At 36.2% G+C, this 27,317-nt stretch overlaps 1 protein-coding gene across 1 annotated transcript in view; it reads left to right on the top strand.

Moving 5' to 3' along the window:
* The window catches only part of ak5 (adenylate kinase 5), a 97,128-nt gene that overhangs the window by 25,444 nt on the left and 44,367 nt on the right, over window positions 1-27,317 (top strand). Inside the window, exons 6-7 of the mRNA XM_008434639.2 lie at window positions 10,296-10,487; window positions 21,515-21,605. Coding sequence (XP_008432861.1) covers window positions 10,296-10,487; window positions 21,515-21,605 — 283 coding nt within the window. The remainder of the gene's footprint in view (window positions 1-10,295; window positions 10,488-21,514; window positions 21,606-27,317) is intronic.

The following is a 27,317-nucleotide window of genomic DNA, read 5'->3' as shown; positions in this document are numbered from 1 at the left end:
TGATATAAAAATTTCCAAAATTTTTTAATAGAAAACTTTTTTAATTAATTGATTTTAGAAGTTCCACAGTATTTTTTTTCTAGTTAATTTTTGACTTTATAAAGTTTTTTCTAGAATATTTCTATGATTAATCTCAAAATTTCTGTTTTTTTCTAGCAATTTTTTTTACTTTTCAAACTTAGAAAATTTCTGTCTTTTCTAGAATATTTGAGCTTTTTCCAGTAAACGTTTTTATTTTTGAAACTTTGAAATTTCCTTGTTTATTTTTGGAAAAAAAAAATTCTGAGATTAATCTCAAAATTTCCCTGTTTTTCTAGCAAATTTACAATTGATCAAACTCGGAAATTTACAAGTTTTCTAGAATTTTTTTTAGATTAATGTCAAATTTTTTTATTCCAAATTGTTGATTTCTGGAGCACAGAAATTTTCTTGTTTTTTCTAAAAAAGAAAAATGTCGGAGGTGTTTGGTGGAAATTTGCTCCTTTTTCTATCTATATTGGTCGTAATACGCCACCACAGAATTCTGACCTTAATCTCACAAAACATTTTGTTTTGTGTCAAGGAAGCATAAATTGTTCACCTTTAAGCTTTTTATATTAACACATTACAGTTGACAGCGGTAATATTTAATTCCTCATWTCACAAATAATAACCTCCAGATGTAGTTAAGCTTACGAGGTTGTTTTTATTGATGCAGGTTTATTGGAATCGCTGTTTAGATCTCTTTTTAAAAGGGAGAGTGATGGTTTGAAGACGGACCCTGAGGTTAGATAAGGTGCCAGGGAACATTCAATGGAGATGAAAACACACAGATAATACAAGCTTGTACTTTTGTTTGCAGCCGTGTCCAGGCGACCGCGCAAAAACAGCTCCTAAAGTCACTGATGACTAGACAAGAGCTGATGCCCACTCTGTCGTCAATGTGCACAAGCAGCAGGCCTTGTATTCAAATCGAATAAAGTGACAACTGGTTATTAAACGGGGGTCTGTGAAGCTCGGGAGCAGAGGAGAAAACAAACAGTGCTGTCCTGAGACGACATGAAGCACTGACGAGAAAGTGCAGGAGTGGAGGAGCAGATAAGAAACATTTCGGTTCCAAAAAGCACAACGGAGTATTTGAGTTTTAAAAGAAGGTAGAAAAGAAGAGCAAAGATTTAGCACTGAAAGCTGCAAGAAAAATTTATTTAAAAATGAAAATACACAACAAAAGGAATGGATGACTGACAAGCAGAAAACAACCTGTATTAAAATCTAAACAGATTCAAATAGAGTTCATGCAGGCTAATGATGGTCTTTGTTTCTATAGTTACATTAACGTTTAATGCAACTTTGCTGAAACTAAATATTAAGTCAATTATGATGGTATAAAATCTGTTTGTTGCAAATTGTCAGGTAAATATGAAATATTTTCTAGTTTTTTTTATGTTTTTCAAAAGAACTGTGGTGAAAATAAACATCCACTAGGCAGAAAAAATAAAGATTTTACATTGAAGTTAGTAAGTTTTATTGGGTCAGATGAGAGAATCCAAAACACCTGCAAACACTTAGGATGCCAGTTTTATTTCTGGGGAATTTCAGGTCTTCTCTGCTTTAGCCTTAGTTATTCTGTCACTTTTCAGCTTTTTATTATTGCCGACACTAAAACAAAGAAATAAAAGCCAAATTTTCCAGCTCTGAAACGATTGTCGCCGTAGCTCTCTGTTGCTAAGAAACATCTTTGTGTCGATTCAGGATCCAGCTTGGTATCTGACATATTCAGCTCAAATTAAACCTCCTGCAAATCCCTGCCGTCCAAAAGTTAAATATGACCTTCTAATCAGCAGCAGATAATGCAGAACAGAGATGGGAAGTGATGATACACAGGTTGTGAGTGATTCCAAGTATTTTTCACATATAATCAAATTATAGGCAGTAACTGATGTAGAGTGCTTCTATATATAGAGAGGAAGGTCGTGAAGCATGTCTGAAGGAACTGATTGTGTTATATTTATGATGTATAACAATTTGAATCACAAGTAATCAGTGCAAAAATAAATATTTCATGGATTTTAACTCAGTCAACCGGAAATAGACTGAAAAAGAAATCATAGTTTAAGTGAAGTCACTGTTTTGCTGGTAAATGTCCTGAAGGATCTGCTGAAAACTCAAGTGGAAACTCCTCTACTTGTCAGCAGCAGCTCCACGGCTCTTAAAGGCTCAGACAGAGGGAGAAAGCCTGGAAGACTGTCTGCTGGGATTAAAATACCCACACAGCCCAGAAAGTAACAGAGTTAGACTGTCTGGAAACCCCACACACTGCAAAAACACAAAATCCTAACAAAATCTGCAAAAACACAAAATCCTACCAAGAATGTTTGGTCTGGTTTCTACTGCTAATATCTTAGTACACTTTAATTAAGACTGAACTAATTAACAAGCAACTTTTAAGTAATTAATAGCAACTTGTTTTAATTAAATAATTCCTCAATATTGATGAAAAAGTGAGATTATTTCACTAACATGGGAAAAATGTTTCACTGCAAGTGAAATAATCTGACTTAAAACAAGCTATTATATCTTGCTGGAAAAAAAACATATTAATTTTGCATTACTTCAAGTGTACTAAGGAATTTGCATTGGAAACTAGATAAAAATACTTGGTAGGATTTGGTGTTTTTGCAGTGTTATGCCTTGTTGCCTTGCTACAAGAAGCAGATTTACTCCAGAATAACAGAAGTGATCTCAAAATATGTTAGATCAACACAATGAGTACCACTTTTGAAAAAAATATGTATAATTTTCTATTTTATTATCAAATGGAATATAACAATAACTTCATGGTGCCTTTGGGATCAATAAAGTATTTTTTAAAAATTGAATTGAATTAATAATTAGTGGAAAAATATTTATGGACATTAAGGCAATACAACCTTTTATGATTTTACATGTTTTGAATAGTTTTTATAGAAATAGAATAGAAATATTCTTTGCTTTCCTACAGTGAAGAAATGCAGGTGCAACATAAAACCTTTGGAACGTAAAGTCACAAATCTGCCCGTAACCTAGCAACCCCATGGAAGCCCAGCCTGTTACCTAGCAACCCCAGCGGAACTCCAGCACAATCGGTTTTGTTTCTTTACTCATTTATTTAAGGATCCCCGTTAAATAAAGAGAAAATTGATCCCCATTAGTCTTTGCCATACTAGAGGCTGTTCTAAATACAAACACACAAAATCAAAACACAAAAATACAAATAATTAAAAAAAAGACATAAAAAAATACTTTCAAACACACAAAATCAGCGGTGCACTATACAATGACTGCTGGAAAAGACTAGTGTTTTGTTGTTGACTTACCATTCAGAAACCACTTGCTGCGTTCTTGCTGGTTGTACAGGAGGCTCCACTTCCACTTTTCAAAAATGTACTGATGTATAATCGCGCATCTGTTTGCAGCCATTTTCACGTATGAGTGTAAACATTGAGTTAGGGGGCCTGGCCAGCAGATTATATGGATTTAAAATGACAGGATCCCCTAAAACAGCTCATTCTGACAGAAGCTCAAATTAGGCAGACTAAAATCTCACTAACTGTGAAAAAAAATGTAAATAGATTAAGATATCCCTTAAACCTATCTTAATCTGTTCAAGAAAGCATGATATGTGACCTTTAAAACATCAGCCTTTGTCTAATTAATCTATATAATGTTTGTCTTGGTGATGGAGTTAGTGAAATTAACTTTTATTGACTCTTCAATAATATCCTAACTTATTGAATCCTATATGAAAGGGTTAATAATATTGCTACTGAGGTGGATTACGTTGAAGTATAACTTCCAGAACTGACAACAGAAATCTCAGAAAATGTCAGTGAGACAACCTGAAAATAGAAACTCGTTTAGTGTCGTTGAACCACCATACTTTGACCTTTAAAGGATTAAAAAACGATTCACTGACCCTCACATTAAGTGTTACTTTATGCATCATTCAGCTGAAAGGTTCCTGAAAGGTTCACTTCTTTTCTTTAAGTCCTCGGCTTGGGGGAAAACCGTTTGGTCCTCTGAGGGTCGGCAGCATCCATTTTCATTACGCACCCCATGCGGCACTTTGCCCTTTAAAGCATCAGAGCGGCCATTCATGAGCTCCCTTTATGGCCGCCCAGAGAGACCGTCCAGCCCTCCATCCTCACTTACAGGCTTTTCACAAACAGACCCGCCGGGTGGCAACGCTCTGTCATCATCACTCCTGTCAATCTGGAAGCAAAAACGTTCAGCAGACACTCTGAAACTTACATTTATAGGTCACACATTCTCATCTTAGCAAACATATACTCTGAAACCAGTTAAATGATCTGTTTTACGTCATGTTGATATAAAAAAACAACCCTGGACTGGAGTAATTTTGGTGATGATGTTGTAACTCTCTAACACTTTTCTGTCACACTTCAGAAAAGGTATAAAACATCCTGTCCTGGCAGAAACCAATTACAGGATAATGTGAGAGCACAGCGCTGATTTTTATGACGGCGTATTCGGGGCATTGTAGATGTGAAAAAAGAAAAAGAATTTGGTAACACTTTATTTAATGGGGTGTGCATAAGACTGACATGAAACTGTCAAAAACATGACGTAACACGTGTCATGAAGATGAAGATAAATGTTTACAACTGTTGTCATGAAGTGTCATTTGATAAATAATGACATTTGATGCAAACCTGCATTAAAACTTGTATTAAAGGTCCATTAAAATGGTCAGCTTTGCATAATATGTGTAATTATTTACCAAATGACACTTCATGACAATAGTTGTAAGCATTTATAAAGGTGTTATGTCACGTTTATGACAATGTCATGTCAGTCTTATGCACACCCCATTAAATGAAGTGTTACCAAGAATTTCTCTAGAAAAACAAGGACATTTCTGAGTTTGAAAAGTGGAAAATTTGCTTTAAAAGCCTCAAATTTTGAGATGAGTCTCAAAGATTAAAAAAAAAAAAAAAAACTTGCAACTTCATTTGCCAAGTTGCAAATGCTTTACTTTTGAAACTCTTCAGCAAGGAGCTTGTTTTAAGTGGAGAGTTGAGAAATTATGAACAGATTCTTAGAACAAATAAATGTGTGGATGTGCCAAAACTTTCTCCGGCTGACCAGAAACAAAAATGAAGTTATCATCTTTGGACCTGAAGAGGAACAATCTAGAGTCGACGCCACGCTTCTGTTATTACAGCTGGAAACTAGAGTTCAGGTACAAAATCTGGGAGTAGTGATGGACTCTGACCTGAACCTTCAGAGCCACATAAAGATAGTTACAAAGTCGGCCTTCTATTACCTGAAGAACATCTCCAGAATTACAGGATTAACGTTACAGCAAGATCTAGAGAAACTCATCCATGGGTTTATCTTTAGTCGCATTGATTACTGCAACAATGTCTTCACGGGTCTGACTAAAAAATAAATCTGATCCAGAACGCTGCTGCTGCTGGMGTTCTGACTAAAACCAGGAAGTTAAAGCTCATCACCCCAGTTCTACAGTCTTGCACTGACTCCCTGTAGCTCAGAGAACAGACATAAACTTACTGGTTAACGGTTTGTCAAGGTTGTTGTCATGGCAACCTTCCAGAACCTCTCAGGTCTTCTGGTTTTGGTTCTGCTCTGCATCCCCAGAACCAGAACCAAACATGGAGAAGCAGCATTCAGCTTCTATGCAGCACAAATCTGGAACAAACGTCCTGAAAACTGCAAAACAGCCAAAACACTGAGTTCCTTTACATTAGGACTAAAAACCCATCAATTTAAAGCTGCTTTTGAAACATTATAAATGAAACTTTGATCAACAATCTGATGTGTATGGATGGTAAAATGTTTCAATTGTTGATTTTTGTGTTTTTATGAAGTAAAGCATTGTTGCTGAAATGTGCTATTCAAGTCCAATTTGATTTGAAAATTATTTCACTTATAAAAAGAAGTTTTTCCCATGTTACAACTAAGATAATCTACCAGTGGAACTAGAACTTTTTCATCAGTAGTAAGGAATTATTCAATTAAATCAAGCGTCTAGAGGTTTATGAAAAATTACGTATTAGTTTCATCTTACTTCAATTGTACTTTAATTCTTTTGAATCATGATGATATTTGTGCTAGAAACTAAACAAATACTTGGTAAATTCTGTGTTTTTGCTGTGTATGAGCTGAAAGAAGCAGCTGTTCATTTAGAAAATCATCCCATGAATTCACATTTGGATATTTCTCCTGGTTTAAAAAAAAAAAAAAGTCATAATACGTTCCCATAAAGCCTGCCGACACACCTGAGATCAGAAAATGACGCGCTGAATGCTGAAGGAGAAAAACTGGGATTGTTTATGCTGACAGATGGAAATGCCTGATGGTCTGCAGATACAGATTTATCAAAAGCAAAAGGAACAAAAGAAAATTAAATAAAGAATAAAAACACCAGATAACGCCGCCTCTACCACTCCTTTCTCTCTCTGCTTTGTTTGCAGCAGCTGTGATGCCAATTTTAACTTTACTGTTTTACAAAGTGAATTTTTATCTGTTATTTTCTACAAAGGTGTGAAAATTCTCTAGTTAAAAAAATAATGATTTAAAAAAAACCAGTCAGGAGCAGACTGAAATACGACCATTAAAATGTCTTTTTTGTTTTGATATTTTGATTTGAGCCAGTGCATTCAACAGATCGTCACCTTATTGATTTTGCTCGTTTTATCTGTATTTTTTACGAAACCTTTTTAAGAGTTTCTAAGTAGTTGTTTTTTGTGTGTTTTTTTTTACAAAACACCTCTCTGACTCGACAGGTGGTGCAAAAATTAACCAAGTCTGCCGTTTATCTTCTTCCTCTCATGTGACGTGAGGAAAAGATTAACGAGTAATAACCTCTCCAAACAAACGCTGGCGGTGTCCTACCCTCAACATCAGCAGCCAAATGTGAGAGAAATACATGCATGTGTGCATGGTTTCCATGGAAACTGAAACTTTAACTGGAATCAGTGGCATGCACCTGTGTAGACGCCATTCGGGCTATTTTTATCCGTGGCAGTGTGCCAGATCAGATGCAGACTGAGGAATGCTCATCGCATGCATTTCATGTACTGTAAATACAGGAAACAAAAAAGTGAGACAGTATGAATAATGACTCTATTACAAAAGGATAACTTCCTGTTCCAGTGAACTGGATGGTCAACTGTCAGTAGCTGTGTTTTCATTCACCACATACTTGCACAATTTGACATTTTGAGAATAAATTTCCCTAATGGAAACTCACCAATTTCAGAAAAAACTCTCGTTTGCTACTAAAATGTTTTGGTGCTAGAATGAGGTGGGATTTTTCCAACCGTATTTAAATTGATTTATTTTGCAAAACTGCAACAGAAACACTTTATTTTTTACAATATATGAGTCACATGATCAATAACTAGATGTTACCACTGGTGGAAATCACGAAAAAGAAGACGACAAGAAGTCGTTTTTAACGCCTGATAAAACTTATTCATATGTGATTTAATCGCATTTCTCATGTAATGAAAATTGTAAAATTGTGGTGGGGGTTTTACATTAGCAGAATATTGACAACATTTTGCTCATATGCAACGGTATCTTCTGCTAATTTAGCTGGGCAACACTTTATTTGAAGGGTGTGAATAAGACTGACATGACATGACATAAAAGATTCGTCACGAAGCATTACGCATGCACTAAAAGTCCATTAAAAGTGTAAACTTTGCATTATTTGGTCAGTAATGACCCTTTTAATGCAAAGTTCTATTAGGATTTGCATAAAAGGTCCATTAAAAGTGTCATTATAACGAATGAAACTTCATGACAGCCGTCGTAAACATTCATAAAGCCTCCTTCATGTTCATGATGTTTGTCATGTTTATGGCACTGTGATGTCAGTCTTATCCACACCCCTTCAAACAAAGTGTTACCTTTAGTTGTAATGGTAGGAATCAGAGTAACGCTCAGACCAATGTCAATTTATTTATAAACACTTTAAAAACAGCTATAAACTGTATTGTACTCTTAAAACCACAGATAAAAACGTCTAAGAATAAAACACAATAAATTAAACAGGACAGGTAGATTACAATTATGTAAATGCAAAAGAATAAAAGTGAGTTTTAAAGAGTGATTTGAAGTGTTCAAGACTATTGGCACATCTACTTTTCTGATCAAAAATATCTGGTGCAGCCATTTCGCTTCCAAACCATGTGAGGAACTAATTGTGCAATGCCACGTTCTGTTGGGCAACTTTAAAACGTGACACCAAAACAAAACAGACGGACCTCCCAGCAGTCACTAAACTCTGCTGTTTGGGAACATTAAGCCTCCTCATGCAACCACAGTACTGAACTACTCACGTGAAATATTGTCTAACTTAATGTAAACATCATAGATTTAAGAAAAGAATCATCTGAAGTCCAGCTGATTCAACCAGCCCAAAATGCTGCACAATATCACAACAGCTGCGGTTTTCTGGTGCGTTCAAGTGCATCTCAGACTATTCAAATATCAAAACAAGTCCAGTTACTTTTTTAATTTCAGATGTCTTATAAACAGTTACTAAACAGCAATATTGAACATTTTCAAGTGCATTTAGTCACATGTAATCCATATTTTATCAATCCAACCATTTAATCTCTCACCTTGTTCTTTACTAATAAAAAATAATCCAACCAAATCTTTAGCCAGTTTTATAGTGTTAACTTTTTTGTTTGTAACAAACAGACCAAAGTACGAAACCATGAAACTACTGTAGTTTCAGACTGTGGCACATAAAATGTACATTAAATACACACGAGTTTGTCTTCATTTCCTTCTGTGTTTAGCATCAAAGGAAGGACCAGAGGGTTTGTTTCCGTCCTACGGATGCCTGATTAAAAATGAATGCACTATTCTCATCTCCTATAAAATTTTATAAGAAAATAAATTGCTATTTTTCCATTTTAATGTCAGCCTTTTTTTTTGTTGTTATTTATAAAGTTGAGTTGTTTTTTCGCTTTTCTGGTGTCTTCCAACCTGGATTACAAAATGCCAATAATTCACCCACAGAAGCAGCCGTTAAAGGAGGCTGGCTGTTTTACATCGATTTAGGCCTCGTCTCTTCGCACTGGTTCCCCGTTTGGTTTAATTTTAAACCAAGTGATTAATTTCCTGGCTCTCTGGGGGACAGACCTTCTTAGTGGGATCTCGGCTCTCAGGTTTCTGGGATGAATCGTAAATAATTTCTGCTCTCACGGTTAAACTCGAAACGTGACGCGGCCTTAGAGTTACTGACCCAACACTGCAGAACCGGTTATAATACAGCAACTTCTCTGAAGGCCAGAGAAGTAATTTACTTTACACCAGATTTTTCTATTTTTTGTTTTTGTTAAAACCTATCCTGTCCTAAAAGCAAAACATTAATGTGGAAGTGTCAAGAATGTTCTTGCAATACCTTCGCCAGACTAGTAGGAGGCAGGACTGGGAGATGTGGCTTAAAAATTTTAGAAATTATTTCCATTTTAATAAATATTTTCTAAAGGTTTTTCAGTTATATATATATATATATATATATGAATTATTATATAATGAATGAATTTTTATATAATAATATATAATAATTCATATATTATTATGAATATTATATATCATAAAAAAAAAATACATAATGGAAACTCAAGGGATGTATTGGTAAAAAAATATATCTTTTTCAACTAATTTAATCTTCTAAAACCAATCAAATGGATTTATCACCCGGTCCCAGAATGATGTAATTTCATATTAGCATAAAACTACAACAATGGAATATTATAAAATTTTTAGCTAATTTTAGCAAATCGCCATTTTTTTCACCGTTTATTTTAACTATGACAGTATATGCAGGAATTTTAAAAAAGCCATGTTCAATAACTTCCTGTGAGCGCCACACTCCTGTGTTGCTGTGTTTGTCAACCAAAAACATCGACATCTTTCATGAACACTCTGCCACAACAGTGTCTTTTGTAGAAAAGCTGCAGGTTATTTTCAGAGATAATACCTGCAGTCATTCAGGTATTTAAAACAAAAGGAATGGATGTAGTTTATATCTTCATCCTCTGAAATCCTGCCTGAGATGAGCTCTTCGTTTCTGTGTGAACTTCATCTTAAACATGGCGACATTTTGACCCGACTGCGCCACGACTCTGAATGATATCAGCCCCTGCAGCTGCTCTCAGCTTCACTTCGGTGAAGTATTCAGCTCGCAGTCAGATTACAGCCATCATGCATGAATGGAGCCTCTTCCAAGCTGTTCACAGCTTCACATGTGATTTCTCTCTCTGCAGATCTGCACTCCAGACCTGGTGGTTTTCCTGTCCTGCACCAACAGCCGCCTGAAGGAGAGGCTGCAGAAAAGGGCGGAGCAGCAGGGGCGACCCGACGACAACCCGAAGGCCATCGACCGACGCCTGACCAACTTCAAGCAGAACACCATTCCTCTGGTCAAGTACTTCCAGGAGAGAGGCCTGATCGTCACGGTGAGGCTGCATCTCTGCTTTTAAACCATTAAAACGGGAAAAAATGATTAAATATACAGACTGAAACTAACAATTATTTTAGGAATCGATAATTCTATCAACTATTCCGATGATCAATCGATTATTCTGGTGATTAATCGATTATTACAACACTTAACTAAACAATTAATTGTTTATTTAGACAATTAATCAAATGTTCCTGCGATTAATAAATTATTCCAACGGTTAATCCAGGGAAATAATTGGCATGTTCTAAAGATTTTTCATTTACAAAATGAAAAATGTTGTAAAATGAAAACAAATTAGAAATACATTAAAATTGTAATTCAAGCCCTTTATTAGATGATAAAATAAACATTTTATTGCCTAAAATGCAATAAAATATCATTCCTTTAGTGAATTTGATCTGGATGAAGCTAAAACATTTTGACAGATACAGGCACCTTTATCTTAAATGCAGATTTATTTCATGTAGTTTTGGCTTAATTACTACCTCAGCTAGAATTGCTCTGAAAATGAACAAACATCTATTTTTACTATCTAAACTTCAAAATGACACATAAAATGCATGTTTAATGTGAACAAATTGTGTCCATGACCTCAATAGTGGCGACTCAGTCCATCTAAAATCTATATTTTTGAGTTTAATTCACAATGAATCAGTTATTTCAGACAAACTCTACCTCCAAGAAGCTGATAATGACGCCAGTAATGAATCAGCCTCGGTAGAATATAAATGTCTCTATCTCATCTTCAGGCAAATTTAGACTCATTTGACGCCAATCTGATAAAAACGTCATCGACATTAGAGGAACAGCCTGAGCATAAATGCCAGCTGGAAATTAGAGATCCATTTAATTGTTTATCAGATATGCGACTGATTTGTAGAATAGGTCAGCATTGTCATCCTGCGTGAGGAGAAGGGCGACACTTACAGATCGCTACATTTTGGTAGCATAACAAAAAACATTACTTACACATGACAAGATAAATAACAGCAGGGACGCGTGAGAAGGTCGCCTGAGCTGGACGCCTCTAGGATCCCCGTCGCCGTTCGAGGTTTGGTGCTCAATCTGCGCCCGCTGAGCGCTAATAGGAGAAGTTAGCTTGTGCAGCACTGAGGCTCTGGTGGGAGTCTCATCGATCTGTCTGCGTCTCGGGGCGGCTGGATCTCCCTCCGAGAATACTGAACGACTCCTCCAACTCAAACAGACTCACTTTGCATGGTTGAGTTTGAAAAGTGCATCACAATCTACAGTGGATGACACATTAATGTCGAGTTCTGTCTGCAACGACTAAAAGTCTGAAATTTGTTTGATTCAAGGAAGTCAAAATATTTTTGTTCTGTTGATGATAACTAATTTTTTCAATGGTTAAGTCTATTGTAGGCACATAAGTGTAGCTCATTCTGGTTAGAGCCAAGGTAACGGTTCTGATTTGTTTTAAATGGGGATTATGTGGGGCGGGAATAGGTTGTCAATATCTTGTCTGCAGTGCATAGTTGACTGAATACATACAACATATCAATACGAGTTCAACACATTCTGATAAACTAAATAGTCTGCACTGTAATACAAGCAGGATGAGAAAGAAAGAAAGAAAGAAAGAAAGAAAGAAAGAAAGAAAGAAAGAAAGAAAGAAAGAAAGAACGAGAGAAAAGTGAAAAAGGAAAAAAAAGAAAGAAAGAAAGAAAGAAAGAAAGAAAGAGGGAGAAAAAAGGAAAAAGAAACAAGTAAAGAAACAAGGAAAGGAGGGAGGAAGGAAGAAAGATAGAAAAAAGGAAAATTAAAAGAAAAACACAGAAAACGAGCAAACAAAGCACAGAAAGGAATAAACTAATTTGATATATTCACATTTTAAAAACAACACTGTATTTAAAAATACCTACTTAAATTATTAAAGATACACATATCAAAAACAAAAAAACTTAAATCAAGCTCTTCTTAGCTGAAAAAAGAAAATAAAAGATGCGTATTAGCAGGTAAAATGAATGATGAAGCTTTTATTTGGGGAAAAGCATGCATCTAACCCTATTAAAAATGTTGTTAAAATAATATCTCCAACTGAAAACTGAAGTCATTCATAAAAAATAGGTGCAAGAAAACTGCACATCTTTGGAACCAAAAAAATAACTTGACAGGAATAAAAACTTTTATGAAGTCCTAAATTAAATGTAAGCAGGAGTCAATGAAGAGGCAGAGAGAAAAACAATCATAATTCTCATAAAAACTGTTTCTGTATGTATGTTTGGGAAAAAAAGGTTTGGAAATGTCATCTCTCTGTTGTGAAAGGATAGTTTTTATACGGCAGAATTCACTTTGAAGCCAACAGAAATTAGACGATTTCTCCTTCAAATCTGCAGAAAGTCTTTTGTTTCTTCTTTGCTTTTTCACATTTCTATTCTTCCAGCCTCTTCTAAACTCACTTTGTTTCCATCAACCTGCTCCGGTGCAATATCCATGTTTGTCATGAGGCTATTTCATTCAGCTATACGGCATTTCTCTGGACTTTGGTTTTAGTATTCATGAAAAGTTGTACTTGCTTCTTGAGATCCCCGCTATGTGTGCAGAGCAAACAGGGCTGGAAATACCTGTGTGACCCAAGAGAAAAACCTTAAGATGTCACAGGATCTGAGATTTAGATAACTGGATGAGTTGGTGTTTGCACCGAATCTCACATTTTTAGATTATCATAAAATTGTGTAACCTGAATGGAGGCATGTGGCGACACAGGAGCGATGATGAAAATTGTTATTCATGCAGCAAAGAAGTTGAAGTCACAGACAAAAACAACGAGATTCTCGCTGTTTTTCTCTTGCTGGTATATTTATACCGGGTGAGAATCGAGAGGAGCACTTAGCAGGAGGCGCGACTAACAAAAGTGTGACGAGACAGAAACTCATTAGGACAAACCACAGGTCAGAAAGAGGAAAACAAAAACATAAAACTCAACACTAAAAACCTCATAAAACTTAAAGTTTAATTTATATAGCGCCAACTCACAACAAATATCATCATTTTACAAAAAATAAGTCATTTTAGTTCAGACTCAGACAATCCATTTAGTTATCAAACATCAAGTTCAGTTCATGGTTCAAATGAGTTTAACGTGTTTTCTATCTAAAGAAAACCAGCAGATTGCATCGACTCAGCAGCTGCGTTTGCTTTACAAATGTGCACAAATCTTTGTCTTTATCCTGCTAATGTTGAAAAAACTCATAATATTGTTATTGCAATGTTTCCATTAAATAAGGAATTCAATTAAAATCACAGGTGAATAATTTTGTTCACGCAATAAATCATGAAAAGTCATGGCGCCAGCATTCATCATCTATCAACCATCAAAGGAGACGTTAGTGTTCGATTCAGAGCAACAAACCTTGAGAGCGGCTACATGAGCTGCGTTTGGGGGAATTGTAGTCAGTGATTTTACAGAAGAACTGTGGATTTGACATGTTAGAATTACAACTTTTTCTGAGCCAGCTGCACATTGTGCAAAAAAAAAAAAAAACAACACCCAAAAAATCATCCTCCAACCCAACCACTTCCTGTCGTCTTCTTTGTCATTTCCGTCAGCAGTAACATCTGGTTGTTGACCATGTGACTTGTTTGATCAATCAATCAATCAAATTATTTTTGTATAGCACATTTCAGCGGCAAGGCATTTCAAAGTGCTCTACATAATTAAAATAAAAATAGGAATAAACAGTGAGAAAGAGAAAAACATTTTGAAAAAGATTAAAACAAAAAAAAAGATAAAAACATTAAAACCTCAGAGTTTTAGTTAGTACGCCATCTCACAAGGGTACTCACAGCTTAAAACCTTCATTAAAACATAAACAGAGAGAATAAGGAAATAAAATGTAAAGATAAAAACATCAAAGACATCAAAACCGGCACTCTAATCCTAAATCAGCCATAAGCAACTCTAAACAGGTGAGTTTTGAGTTGATTTTTAAAGGCACCCAGTGTTTCAGCTGTTTTACATGCGCTTTGATGCGAAAAAAGTGTTTCCATTGCAGTTTTGCGAAATACTATTTCAATATGGCCCAAAAACCGCATCATGTTTCCACTAAGCAAATTAGTTTTTGTAAATTCAATTTGTTTAGTTTTATGGTCAATGGAAACAGAGCCGCAGATCTGCAACATTCATTTCTCCTGGACTTGGTGACGGTAGATAATTGTTTGCGTTTTGTGGATTTTTGTAGCAATTCCTCAGACTGAGCATGCAGGTAGCAACCGTGGAGAGAAAAAACTCCCCTGTAACAGGAAGAAAGCTCCAGCAGAACCAGAACCTGCGGTTTAAGAAACAGAAGCTCTGATCCTGCAGCTGTTTTGTGATAAACATGTCTGTAATCTGAGCTCCATAAATCAAAGGTTTTGCAACCTTAACAAAGCCTGATGGCAATCATTTAAAGGTAAAAGCAGAGATTATTTTTTTTATTCCTAAACAATACTTCAGGAATAAATAACCGTGTCATTTGCAGCAGGCGTTTTTGTAAACATGCCAGAGTCACTTTGTAAATTTGCAACTGAAAATTTTTGTCTCAAGTCTTCAGAATCCAAAATAAATACACAGTTTCTCATTTTAGCACACATAACAATTATTTTAGAAGTTGAACTGAAGTGGGAAATCATTTTCTGCTTCACATCTCTCCAAAACCTTTGTGCAGTTCCCAGCGGAGTCCGGCTAATTAAGACACTAAATCAGTTATTCTGGAGGGTTGCATCTCTTTAATAATGAAACACATTCCTCTTAATCTGTCCCATAAAAAATTTACCTCTCACAAATTACTCACCGTTTTATCTCTTTTATTCTTGCTATTGTTCCAAGCAATGTGAGTCATACACATATCACTTACGTTTCAGAATTTCTACATTTCATTAAATACAAAATCTACAAAGAAAAAGTAAATCCTTTAAATCTTGCTAAAGACATATGAATCCTGTCAAGGTAATGAAACATTTCTCATTCTTTATAACAATAACAAAATATGTGAAGGTCTCAAATAATAAAAGTAGCTTCATTTAATGGTTAAATTGCTCAATGGTTCATATTCTTTGACATGTTGGCTAGTTTTTTGTGAGTTTTTTGAGTATTTCATGAAGTTTGAATCAACCTTGATTAAAAAAAAAACCAATTTAGTGTAAAAAGAATTCTGATAAACCTTTTAGCAACAAAACCTGAATTAAAAACTGTTGTTTTTCCCAAGGCTACAACACAAACAACTTCTTGATTCACTTTTAACTTTATCTTTCTCTGAAGTCGATTCCATTCACGTTAATCATTTGTGGTGCGGTAAACATAAAGAAACACCGAAAGTTTAAACTGTAACCGTTTGTAAAGGCAACGTTCGAAACTGACTCATGCAATAATAAGCGAGAGGCAGGCGTAAAAACAGCAGAGAAAAACTAAAAGTAATACAACCTTGTTCTCATGAAAAACTGGGAAATAAAATATTAAACTGAGAAGGAAGTCACAGCGACTGAATCTGCTTTGTGTCGTCAAACGTTTTCATTTCAGTGAAACATCTCTGGTTTAAATGTCCAATGCAGAACTTCAAAGGCAACTATTGCATGTTTTGATTATTACCGCTTTATGCACTGTACAATGGCTGCTGGAAAAGACAAGTGTTTTGTCATTGAGTTACTATTCAGAAACCACCTGCTGTTGGTTGTGCAGGAGGCTCTACTTCTGCTTTTCAAAGATGTACCGTTATATAATTCTGCATCTTTTGTCAGCCATTTTCACATGCGAGTGTGAACACTGAATTGGGGGCGTGGCCAGCAGTAGATTATATGGATTTAAAGTGACGAGACGCCCTAAAACGGCTCAAGATGAAAGGAGCTCAAAATAGCCAGAACTGCTCAGACTAAAATCTTATCTAAGAATGGTTGCATGCAAAGAAAATGTAAGAAATTTGTTTTATGTAGCCCATAGACCCGTCTTAACCTCTCTGAGGAAGCATAATATGTCAATTTAAAGATCCTGATCTTTGTAGGACAAAAAAAAAAGACGACAGAAATGTCCGCCATGCTGAACTGGAAGCATCTATCCAGACAGATCCTCAACCCAACATAAACCTCTTTCTGAAGCCAACTGCAAACATAATATGTGATCTAGTAGAACATCTTCATCACAGACTTTGAAAGGGAGGAGAACCAACCAAGCTGGAAGAACTTTTAATTTTATGACAATAATCTGGACTGAGGTTTTCTAATGTCACGCAGATAAAAAAAACATATTTAAACTCTTCCTTTTCGGGGGTTTTGGTTTCAAATATTTGATCAGCTGATGAGCAGTTTGTTTTACCTTAAAAGTGATTTTCAAAAAGTTTTCTTCTTTTCTCCCAAGCGCTGTATTTCTGCAGAAACACCTGGAGAAAACCCAATTTCCTGTCCCTTTACAGCCGTAAATGAAAGCACGTCTGCAGCCGCCGCTCTGTGGTCTGAACGTTTTGAGACCTCATCGATGGCATGAACCTGCTGTAAATTGCTGTTGCCACTTTCTGTCAGGCGAGCGTGGAGCAAGCAGCGTCTCTCGGTGTCTGTCTGGTTCATCAAATGTTCCCTGCAATCACTTCGTTTTACGCCTCAGGAAACAAAAGGCTGTCAGAAACAGAAGCGCTCTTAAAGTAATAATAGTAATGATTACGTTCGGAGTCATCTCTGAGGTTGTTCAAAATCCGAAGTGAAGCCTTCTCTTCAAAATATTCATCTGAGAACTCTGATAAATGGACTCACTTTTTGGTCAAAGAAATGGTTCGTCTTTTAATTATTTTAGCTTTTCAGCTCCTGAACAACTGGTTTTTTATTTAACTTTAAATTAAATCGTAAGGAAACAGAGTCTTCCAGTTTGTTCATTTAAATCTTCCTTCATCTTCAACCCCATAAAACTCTTCAAAATGTATCAATAATCCATTAAATTTTAAGGCCAAATCCATGAAGGTTGATATATAAACAATAAAGAAATCTCAAAATCTTATGTGTGGGATTAACAGCTAAACCTCATCTTTACTTATTAATAAAATATGATTGATTGATTGCTTGATTGAGCGATTGATTGATTTGATGTTGAGCTTATTTCAGTGTGATTTAAGACAGGAGAAATCATGTTTTTGTTAAATTCAAGATTATGAGAAAAAAAATCAGAATTCTGAAAAAAAGTCAGATTTCACAGATTAAATTCAGATTTCACATTTTACAGTCAGATTTCACATATTAAAATCAGAATTCTCAGATTAAAGTCAAAATTATGAGAAAAATTCTGAATTTTGAGAAAAGTCAGAATTTACAGATTAAAATCAGAATACATGGATTAAAACAGCATTGACATATTAAAGTCAGAATTCTCATATTAAATTCGGGATTCTGAGGGGAAACGAGTCAGATTATTTTTCCAGTGGCCCTAATCCTCCTCTGTATCGTAATAACCGGATGAGATAATTGGAAGAATCTCAGCTGTGAGTCATAATGGCTCCTAAACTCATGGATGATCTGATGTGAGTCTTAATTGTTTTTGCCCAGTGGAGGCCTTCGTTATTAGAGTAGCTTGTTTTATTTAAATATCAGCTCTGGTGTGTGCAGCTTTGACTTCTCTTATAAACACTGGATGTAAATCACTGCTGGATTAATACAAGTCAAATAATTGTTCGTCTTTTTTCCATTTAAAACCACCTGGACAACAGTGTCTGAAATATTCTGTTTTCACAAAGTTTTCCACCTCAAACGTTACATTTAAGTGGCTGTTTTTTTGCCGTTGTTTTGTACCAATGACAGTTGCTCTCACAAGCATCTGCTGATCTCTGAAGGCACCAACTGCAAATTGCACAGAGTGGAGATAATTGTTTGTGGAGGCCAGGATTGAAGCCGTTGTGTCGTTCTAGGAAATCTGGCTGAGCTAATTAAATATTCCCCGAGTGAGCTCAGCGCTGTCCTGCCTGCACTGCGTTAGAATCCAGGCAGGATGTAAACAAACAAAGGAGGCATTTCTGGGGCGTTTTCAGACGTCTGTAAAGCATTTTATTATGAAATCCTGCTCTGGAAATAAACTAACACCATCGTTCAGTCGCTAAATCCATTTCTAAATATCCTAAACAAACGTTTGAGTCAAATATAAATCCTTGACAGCCTCTCATCTATATTTAACTCCAACTCTTTGAGAACCTCCCAAAGTAAAAGTAGCTGTCTGATCAAACAGATTGCACCGAAAGAACAGAAACAGCTTCACAGTACAGAAGGAGATGCTGCTTAAAGCTCTGTGTGAAATACTCGTCTGTCTCCTCAAATCTTCTTGTTTTGAGATGTTTGCGATTTTAAATGTTAATCTGAACTGTGTAAAAGTAAAATATTATAATGCTGACTTTTTATTTGCTAATAATAGATTTTTAATAAGCTTAAAGATGCTACAGTTACTGTTCAAAACGGGTATGCACAATATATTTGCATCATATAGAACAATATTAGTTGTTTTTTAACACAAAGGCATCAGTGTGATCAGTGAAACTGGGCTGGTATTAACAGCTGATGTTTATTTCCCTTTTGTTGCCGTTTGTGCTTCAGGATGTTTTTTGGTGTCTGGAAAATTAGCCGTTTCAAAAACCTTCGGAATGTAAAAGTTACAAATCAGCAGGCACTGCACTGTTACCTAGCAACCTCAGCAAAGCCCAGCCTGTCACCTAGCAACCCAAGTGGAGCTCCAGCACATTTATCAGTTAGTTTTACTGCTGTACAATGGCTGCTGGAAAAGACAAGTATTTTGTTGTTGCCTAACTATTCAGAAACCACTTGCTGCATTTTTTATTGGTTGTGCATGTGGCTCTACTTCTGCTTTTCAAAGATGCACGGTTGTATAATTGTGCATTTGTTTGCAGCCAATTTTACATGCAAGTGTAAACGTTGAGTTAGGGGATGTGGCCAGCAGATTATTTGGATTTAAAGAGACAAGATGCCTTAAAATGGCTTTTTAGACTAAAATCTTATCTAAAAATGATGTTGTGCAAAAAAAGTAATTAACAATTTTTTTTGTAGCCTATAGACCTAAGCTAACCTGTTGAAGGAAGCCTAATAGGTCACATTTAAATCATTACTTTCTTTGTATACGTCTTCAAAAATATCTGGGAGTTTTGTATTCATTGGTTATTTTGATTAATTTTCCAAATTGAAACTATTTTCACCCTAATTTTGTTCCGTCTGAAAAATACCAATGATAAAACAATTTAATAAACAAAGAATTCACAGCTAATGTAGATGAACCATCTCAGGGAACATTTTCACCTATTCCTGACGTTTTCTCACAATTAGACATTTACACATTGAAATGAGAGAAAACATTTAAAACACCTCCAGGCTGAATGATGTTGGACTCCGGTGTATATTTGCGTGGATTGGCCTTTTTGAGGGTGATAGTTGTGGCTGTGAAGGGAAGCGCGGCGAGCTGCTCTCCTGTGGCTCAGACCTGTCTGAGTAACGCTCAGCCTGATTCCCTCTGCTCCTCCTCTGCAGGTAGACTCCAGGGAGTCTCCCACGCATCTCACACTTAGATGCAGGCTCTCATCCTTTGGTGGGGGGGTTGTTGTTACCATGGTGACCTCCAGAGGAAGCTTGTTATCTGTAAAGGTCTATCCTTTTTGTACATTTCTGCTGACTCCCACTGTCACCACTTACTTTAAGTTTGGAGTCTGCAGCGAGTTTCTCTCCTGACGACGATTCAGCAGGAAGTTCAGTCATAGTTCAAGTCAGTAGGTACTTTTGTTGTTTTATAACCGCCATTAATATATATATATATTTTCTGGTTATTGATTGATTGTTTCAAGTTTATATTATTTTTAAATGAAACATTATGTATTAAGTAACATTTACAAGAAAATACGTGCGATTATAGCTAAGCGGCTAATTTCCATTTAGTCCCATTGCCAGGCTGATGGATATAATTTTAATAATAATAAGAAGCCTCAAACTACTGCACAAAAAACTCTTCATAATGGAGAAAGGAGGGCAATTAGACAGTTGTTCACAATTTGTAGTTTATATTTTTTCAATGACTTTCACTTTAAGTTGAATAGAACTAGCTGAACAGCACTAAAAATGGAGGGTATAGAGTGAAGCTACGCTAAGCTAAACAGGCTAATTGTGAGAATTAAAGGGAGTAATTAAACACCTGTTTGTAATTTGTAGTCTATAATGAGCCAGTAATTTGCACTTTAAGTTGACAAGATCAATAGAGTTAGCTTAACTGCGCTAAAAATAGTTATATACAATTAAGCTATGCTAATTAAGTAGGCTAATTGTGAGTAGAAAGGGGAGTATATTAACACCTGTTTGCAATTTGTAGTCTATAATGGTTAAATAATTTGCACTTTAAGTTGATAAGTAGAGTTAGCTTAATGGCGCTAAAAATACAGTTATTCATGATAAAGCTATGCTAAGCTAAGCAGGCTAATTGTGAGTAAATTAGCCTGTACCCTAAGCCACTATAACAAAATCTACTGCACAGACATGATAAACAGATCCATGTGAAATGTCTGGTTAAATATTCCGTTGTAATCTCTTTGATTACAACGAAATCAAAGTGCATCTAAATGAACTGCAGTCTTTCTGCAGTGCATTTAGATGAAACTGTGGCACCTTCTACAGTCTGCGGTCACTTTTTGCCTTTCAGCTGCTGTAATTTCTTCTGAATGGCACATAAGGGTCTCCTGGAAACAGATTAGTGAAGTGAAGTCTCAAGTTCACTCAAAAACCTTATTCGTCACGGCCCTCTTTCCTCCTGATCATGTAGAGGAAGCGAGCCGGGCTTCTGAAGGCTCTGAAAGGGGCCGATCGACACGCAGGAGAAGCTAATTAATGTAGTGTTAATAAAGCTTCCGGTGTGCTCTGAATGCAGAACGACCCGAGAGCGCCTCAGCTCGTTTCAAGCCTCATTCATCTGTCAAACTCCGCCGGGAACAAAGGGAGAAGCAACAAAAGGTAACGTCAAGAAAGTCTTAAACAGCACAGTTAATATCATTTTCCTTTTGCCTGTTTCAGCTGGATGCTGATCGAGATGAGGAGGAGGTTTTCTGCAACATCAGCATGACTTTGGATAACAAGCTGTTTCCCTCCAAAGAGCCCGCCGCCGGTAAGATCAGCTTTTTATTCATTAGCAGTGACATCCGGTAATTACGAAGGACTTGTGAGGACCCGTAAAACGCTGTGTTCAAACTGGAATAAAGACATTAGTGCACTTAAAGTATTAAGTCACTATTTCCATGGCAGAAAGTGGCTGGTAAAGCTGCAGGAACTTATTACGGCCATATTCTTCTTTTTAATCCTGTTACAGTGAGAATAACTGAAGTTGGAGAAAATGAAATTTTTTTAGAAAAAAATAAAACATTATATAGTCAACAATTGTGAAAACCAGTAACATTTTGTTTCATTTTGCCAAATGCCGTGATTAAAATCATCAATGCACATCAAATATGTTGGTCAATGTTCCATTTCTTATGGTTCAAAAGCAAATCTAAATAGTCAGCATAATGTGGAAAGACTTCATGGATTTGTTAGAAAACATAATGCATAACAACAACTACATTAAAACAAGTTCGGAGTTAAAAAGGTTTGAACATTGTCAAACCTTTTTATCCAAAAAAATCATCCAAAAAAAATGGAAAGACGACGGCAAAAACATGGTCGCCTACCAAAATGTAAAGGCCAGGCAAGAAAAACATTAACTAGAGAAGATGAAATAAAGCTGTGTGGGTTTTCTCCACCATCACTGTTAGGCAGAGTTGAGTAGTAACTAGTTACATTTACTCAATTACATTTAATTGAGTAACTTTACTTTTAGGAGTTTTTTTTTCTACACTGTACTTTTTACTTTTACTTTAGTAATTTTATTATGAAGTAGTTTTGCTCTTACTTGAGTAAAATTTATGGATTTTTCTACCCACTGAATAAAAAACAAACATGTTTTTACCAAGAATTCACCAGACAGACACACACCTGCAGTTTTATTAAAGTTTCATAAGTTTTTTAATGAAATAAACTGATTTGGAAAACATTTCATTTTGCCTGATTTTGTTATTTTTTGTTACTTACATGAATTATTGCCACTTTTGTCCTTAAAATACCAACATTTCCACTTAACTTTACATTTTGGTCCATCTGATTATGTAATTTTTAAATATTAAATGATTGATCATTTGATCAGTTCTCAGTACTTGGTTAATACTTTTTAAACCAAATACTTTTTCACTCAGTAATTTCTTGGACGTCTACTTTTTACTTCTACTTGTGTAAAAATATGTTGAAGTAGTGCTACTCTTGCTTCCTGTTATGTTATCTGGTCTCTTCAAATTGTCCTAAATTGCTTTTTTTCCCCAAACATGTGACCCGTATCCAATTTTTTTATGGCCCAGTTCTGATCATTATCCAGCTTTTATGTCATTGATGTGAGACATGAATCATGATTCTGCAGCAGCAGAAGCCAGACGCTGTAAATCTGGACGTAAACAGTGGCTGAAAATAATTATTAATTTATGAAAGAAGTCTGTGTCACTGAAGCGCATCTCGTCACAATCAAACCGCTCTTCGCTCCGACTTCACTTCTCTGCAGAAGCTGCGATCAATGCGCCACAAAAGGTCGTTGCTTTTAGTCGTTCTTTCTTTTTATTAGCTTCGTTATGATCTTGCCGGCTCCCATTGCTGAATAACTTCAAACAGATCCATAGATGGCGGCGTCCATTATTACTTTTGTAGACAGTGCGCTGCTTTTTACTGAAGTACACTGCAAAAACACAAAATCTTACCAAAGTACATCTGATCTAGTTTCTAGTGAAAATATCTTGTTGCACTTAAAATAAGACAAAACTAACACAAGTAATTTTTCAGCAACATAACAACATTTTAAGTCAATCATTCCTTAATATTGATTTAAAAGTTCTAGTTCTATTGGGAGATTAACTAACTCATAAGACATTTTTTTTCCATGTTACAAATGAAATAATCTACCAATGGAATAGGTATTTTTTAATCAATATTAAGGAATTATTTATTAAAAACAAGCTCCTATATCTTGCTGAAAGGTAAAGTTAGTTTTGTCCTATGTCAAGTCTACTAAGATATTTGCACTAGACAATAGGTAAAAAATACAGTTTTGCAGTGCAATTCTTCTGTAAACCGTTCACACAGAAGTCTGACTGCTTCAGCCTGGTCTGAATTACCTTTAATAAAATGTTTGATAAAATGTTTAAATATTTACTAGACATCCAGATGGAACTATAAAAACATCCCACTTAAAGAAAAAATCTTGGATCTTGGAAATGTAGTATTTTTTGCAGAAAATGAGAAATGGTCAAAATATCAAAAAGATGCAGAGCTTGCAGACCTCAATTAATGCAAAGAAAACAAGTGAATGTTCATGTAGAAACAACAACACTAATGTTTTAATCAGGAAGAGTTCAGAGATCAATATTTGGAGGAATAAAAATGAGGTTTTCAATGGGGTTCAGTGCTGTGGGCTCTTCATTTTTACAGAGCTGAACTCTTCAGCTTAATTTGTCTGTAAGTAAGCTTCACCAAAGTGGCCGACATTCAGTGGAGGAAAGAAAAGGCGCCATCGCCCACAGACTTCCTGGTTAACACACAGAGCAGCCAGATTGAGAGAGTTAGCAGCTCTGTGAGAAACAGAGCCTGAGGTTGAAACTTCACACCCTGCAGGTTGTTATGTAAAACCTGATGAGCAGCTGCTCACAGCGCTGATCCGAAAGGTGCGAGCAGTCGGTGCTCAGTCGGCACTCTGAAGGTGTTTCTTTCATGGCTGATGCGTTTCATAAGACGGTCGCTAAAGGAGACGGACGAGACCTTCGGGATGAGTTGGCAGGATGTTGTTGACCATCGCTGAGGGTTTCATCACGGATCATTTCACTGGACAATCTTTATGGTTCAGATAAAAAAAAATGTAAATAGTTGATTATTAAATTATTATTATTACATTATTTATTTATTTATGAATTCAGGGAAGTTGTTTTGTTTGTTAGGTGGATCATTTTGTCTACAGGTTTTGTTACAAACTAACAATTTAGTTTATTTAGTTAGTTGATTCCCAAGTGTCCATCAGTACATGTGTTCATTTACCAATCATCCATCCATCCGTTCATTTACCAATCATCCATTCATCCATCTGACTGTCAATCCATCCATCCATCCGCTCATTTACCCATCATCCAGCCATCCATCCAAGTCAGTCCATCCATCTATCCATGCATCCATCCATCCGATGGTCCATCCATCCATCCATCCATCCATCAATCCATCCATCCATCCTATAGTCAGTCCATCCATCCATGCATCCATCCATCCTATAGTCAGTCCATCCATCCACCCATCCATATAATAATTCGACCCGTTCCTTAGTCTTCATCCTCAGTATTTTGGTGTTTGACATCAAGTAAAACTGCAGCAGCCAGATTTGAGTCTAATGGAGAAACATTTTAAGCTAATTCTGATGTTATAGATGGTAAAACCTTCTGAAATCACCAAATGACTGATTAAAAATCAGATCTGCAACTTAATTCCACTTCATCGCAGCCACAATGCTTCTGTTACTGTAAAGAAACAATGACGCCGCCGTTCCTCTTTATTTTAAAAGCTGAGCAAAACGGGCAGCTTCTGCAATTTAGTGAGGAACAGTTATTGCTCAAAATGAGGCAGATTCTCATTAGGAGGTGAAAAGTCACCCTGAAGGTGACATAAAAGCAGCTTGTTACAGCAATGCTGCTGGATGGTGAATCTATTTAGAGTAATCTGAAGATAAATGTTTAGGATAGGACCCGAGCTGGAGAGAAAATCCCTGCAGAATCGGCTGCTTTTTCAGGATTTCAGAATTAGCCTGACCCACAAACCACCCACATGTCTGTTTCTCTGAATGGTCTGCGTGTCGGATCGTTTGGTTTGAGCACATAATGAGACTCGGAGCCCATTCTCATTTCAATCCTTGACAATCCCTCAAGCTACTTGACAGCAAGCTGACGCTCTATTCCCTCCAAAATGAGAGCCGTCAGCTACATGATGCAAATTTTAAAAGCTAAACAGATGCAGGGGATGGATGGTAACATCTTCACATATTTTGCAGTTTTAAAAAGTACTTCCATAAACAAAATGTGGCTCAAATTGTGTCATATTTACACATAAAACTTCATTACATTATCTTTGTTGAGGGCAGAATCTCAGTGTTTCAAACGAGCACACTTAAAAAAAAAATCTTACCAGGTATTTTTGGCAGTGCAGATATTTTAGTACACTTGAAATAGGACAGAAGAAACTAACTTGAAGCTCCCATTTCTGGCTTGTAAGTCAATAATTTCTTACTATTGATGAAAAACTATTTCCACTGGCAGATTATTTCACTTTTTCATCAAGATTAAAGAATCATTCATTTAAAACAAGCTCTCATATCTTGCTGTAAAGTTAATTAATAGTTAGTTTTGTCTTATTTCAAGGCCAGCAGAACACTGGTTTGATTATGTCAAAGCTTTGTTTTTAAGTTTAGAAGTTTTATAAACTTATTTATTTAGGCTGAATATTTGACAATTTTGTTTGATCTTGTGCTTTAATTTTTCTCTGGATGTTTCCAAATATCTTCACCTCCTTCTGTTATCTCTTCAAAACAAACAGGTTACTCTCTGCAAATTAAAAATGCCTCGTTAAAAGCAGATTTCCCCCTCAGGCGGGAGGTAATTAGCTGCTGTCTGCCAGCGACGCCGAAGCTGCAGGTTTGGATGTTTGCTAAAAAAACAATAAGAAATTTCTGCGTCTGGTTTCGTTTGGCTTCATTTCGAAGATTAAAACGCTCGCAGCAGAAGTAAAAATAAAGAAGTGGAATATCGTGCAGCATAAAAAGCTTGAATTCACGGAGAATGAGCTTCACACGTTTCAGTGATGAGTTGATGACGAATATAAAAATAGACTCTAAGGACAAATCGTCCTGTAGTATTTTCGTAGCAGTTTCCCAGAAGAAACGAGGCCGTTGTCCTCTCTGGTTCTGGCAGCAGCAGCAGCAGGAGTTCTGAGCCGAGGTGGCGCTGACGAGCCCCCGCCACCTGACACCACCGGGTAAAAGCAGAGCCGTCTCCACGCCGACGGGCCAGATGAACCCCGACATGCTGCTGACTCTGTACTTCACTGCATCACAAAGCTCTTTATTATTATTATCATGCATCAGAAACCGAAAGAGAAAACGTTTCTGGATTAGTTTTTGTCTGAACATCTGAAGCTGCATCTTGAATTCATTTGAAATGTTAGGCGGAGAAGTTTTACTAATTTCACAGAGGATGATGATGAATTTATCTGCCAGTTCAAAACCAGAGCAGCTGTCTGGGTATTTAAAGTGCAGCAAACCAAGGCCTGTCACAATAATCAATAAATCAGGTAATTGCATGATAAATTAAAACAAACTCAATATATTCCATTGGCATGATTTATCGTTTCTCTTTTTTTCTTTGTTTTTACCAAAAATTGAATGATAAAAATCTTCAGTCTGTTGCTTTGGTTTCAACAAGACTTCAAAATTAATTTTATTTGCTGCTTTGTTTATTTAATCTGGACATTTAAAATGTCTTTCAAATATATATATATATAAAAAAAAAAAAAACATTCCCTTCTCACCCTCCGTGGGTGGTCTGTTTCATCCTCTGAGCTCGGGTCCTCTACCAGAGGCCTGGGAGCTTGAGGGTTCTCCTCCAGTATCTTGGCTGTGCCTAGAACTGCACATTTCTGGACTGAGATGTCAGATGTTGTTCCTGATCTGTTTGAGCCACTGCTCCAGTTTGGGGGTGACTGCCCCGAGGGCCCC

This window comes from Poecilia reticulata, linkage group LG17 (genome assembly GCF_000633615.1).
Source record: "Poecilia reticulata strain Guanapo linkage group LG17, Guppy_female_1.0+MT, whole genome shotgun sequence".
Classification (NCBI taxonomy): Eukaryota; Metazoa; Chordata; class Actinopteri; order Cyprinodontiformes; family Poeciliidae; genus Poecilia; species Poecilia reticulata.
This window is presented reverse-complemented; position numbering and strand designations above follow the sequence as displayed.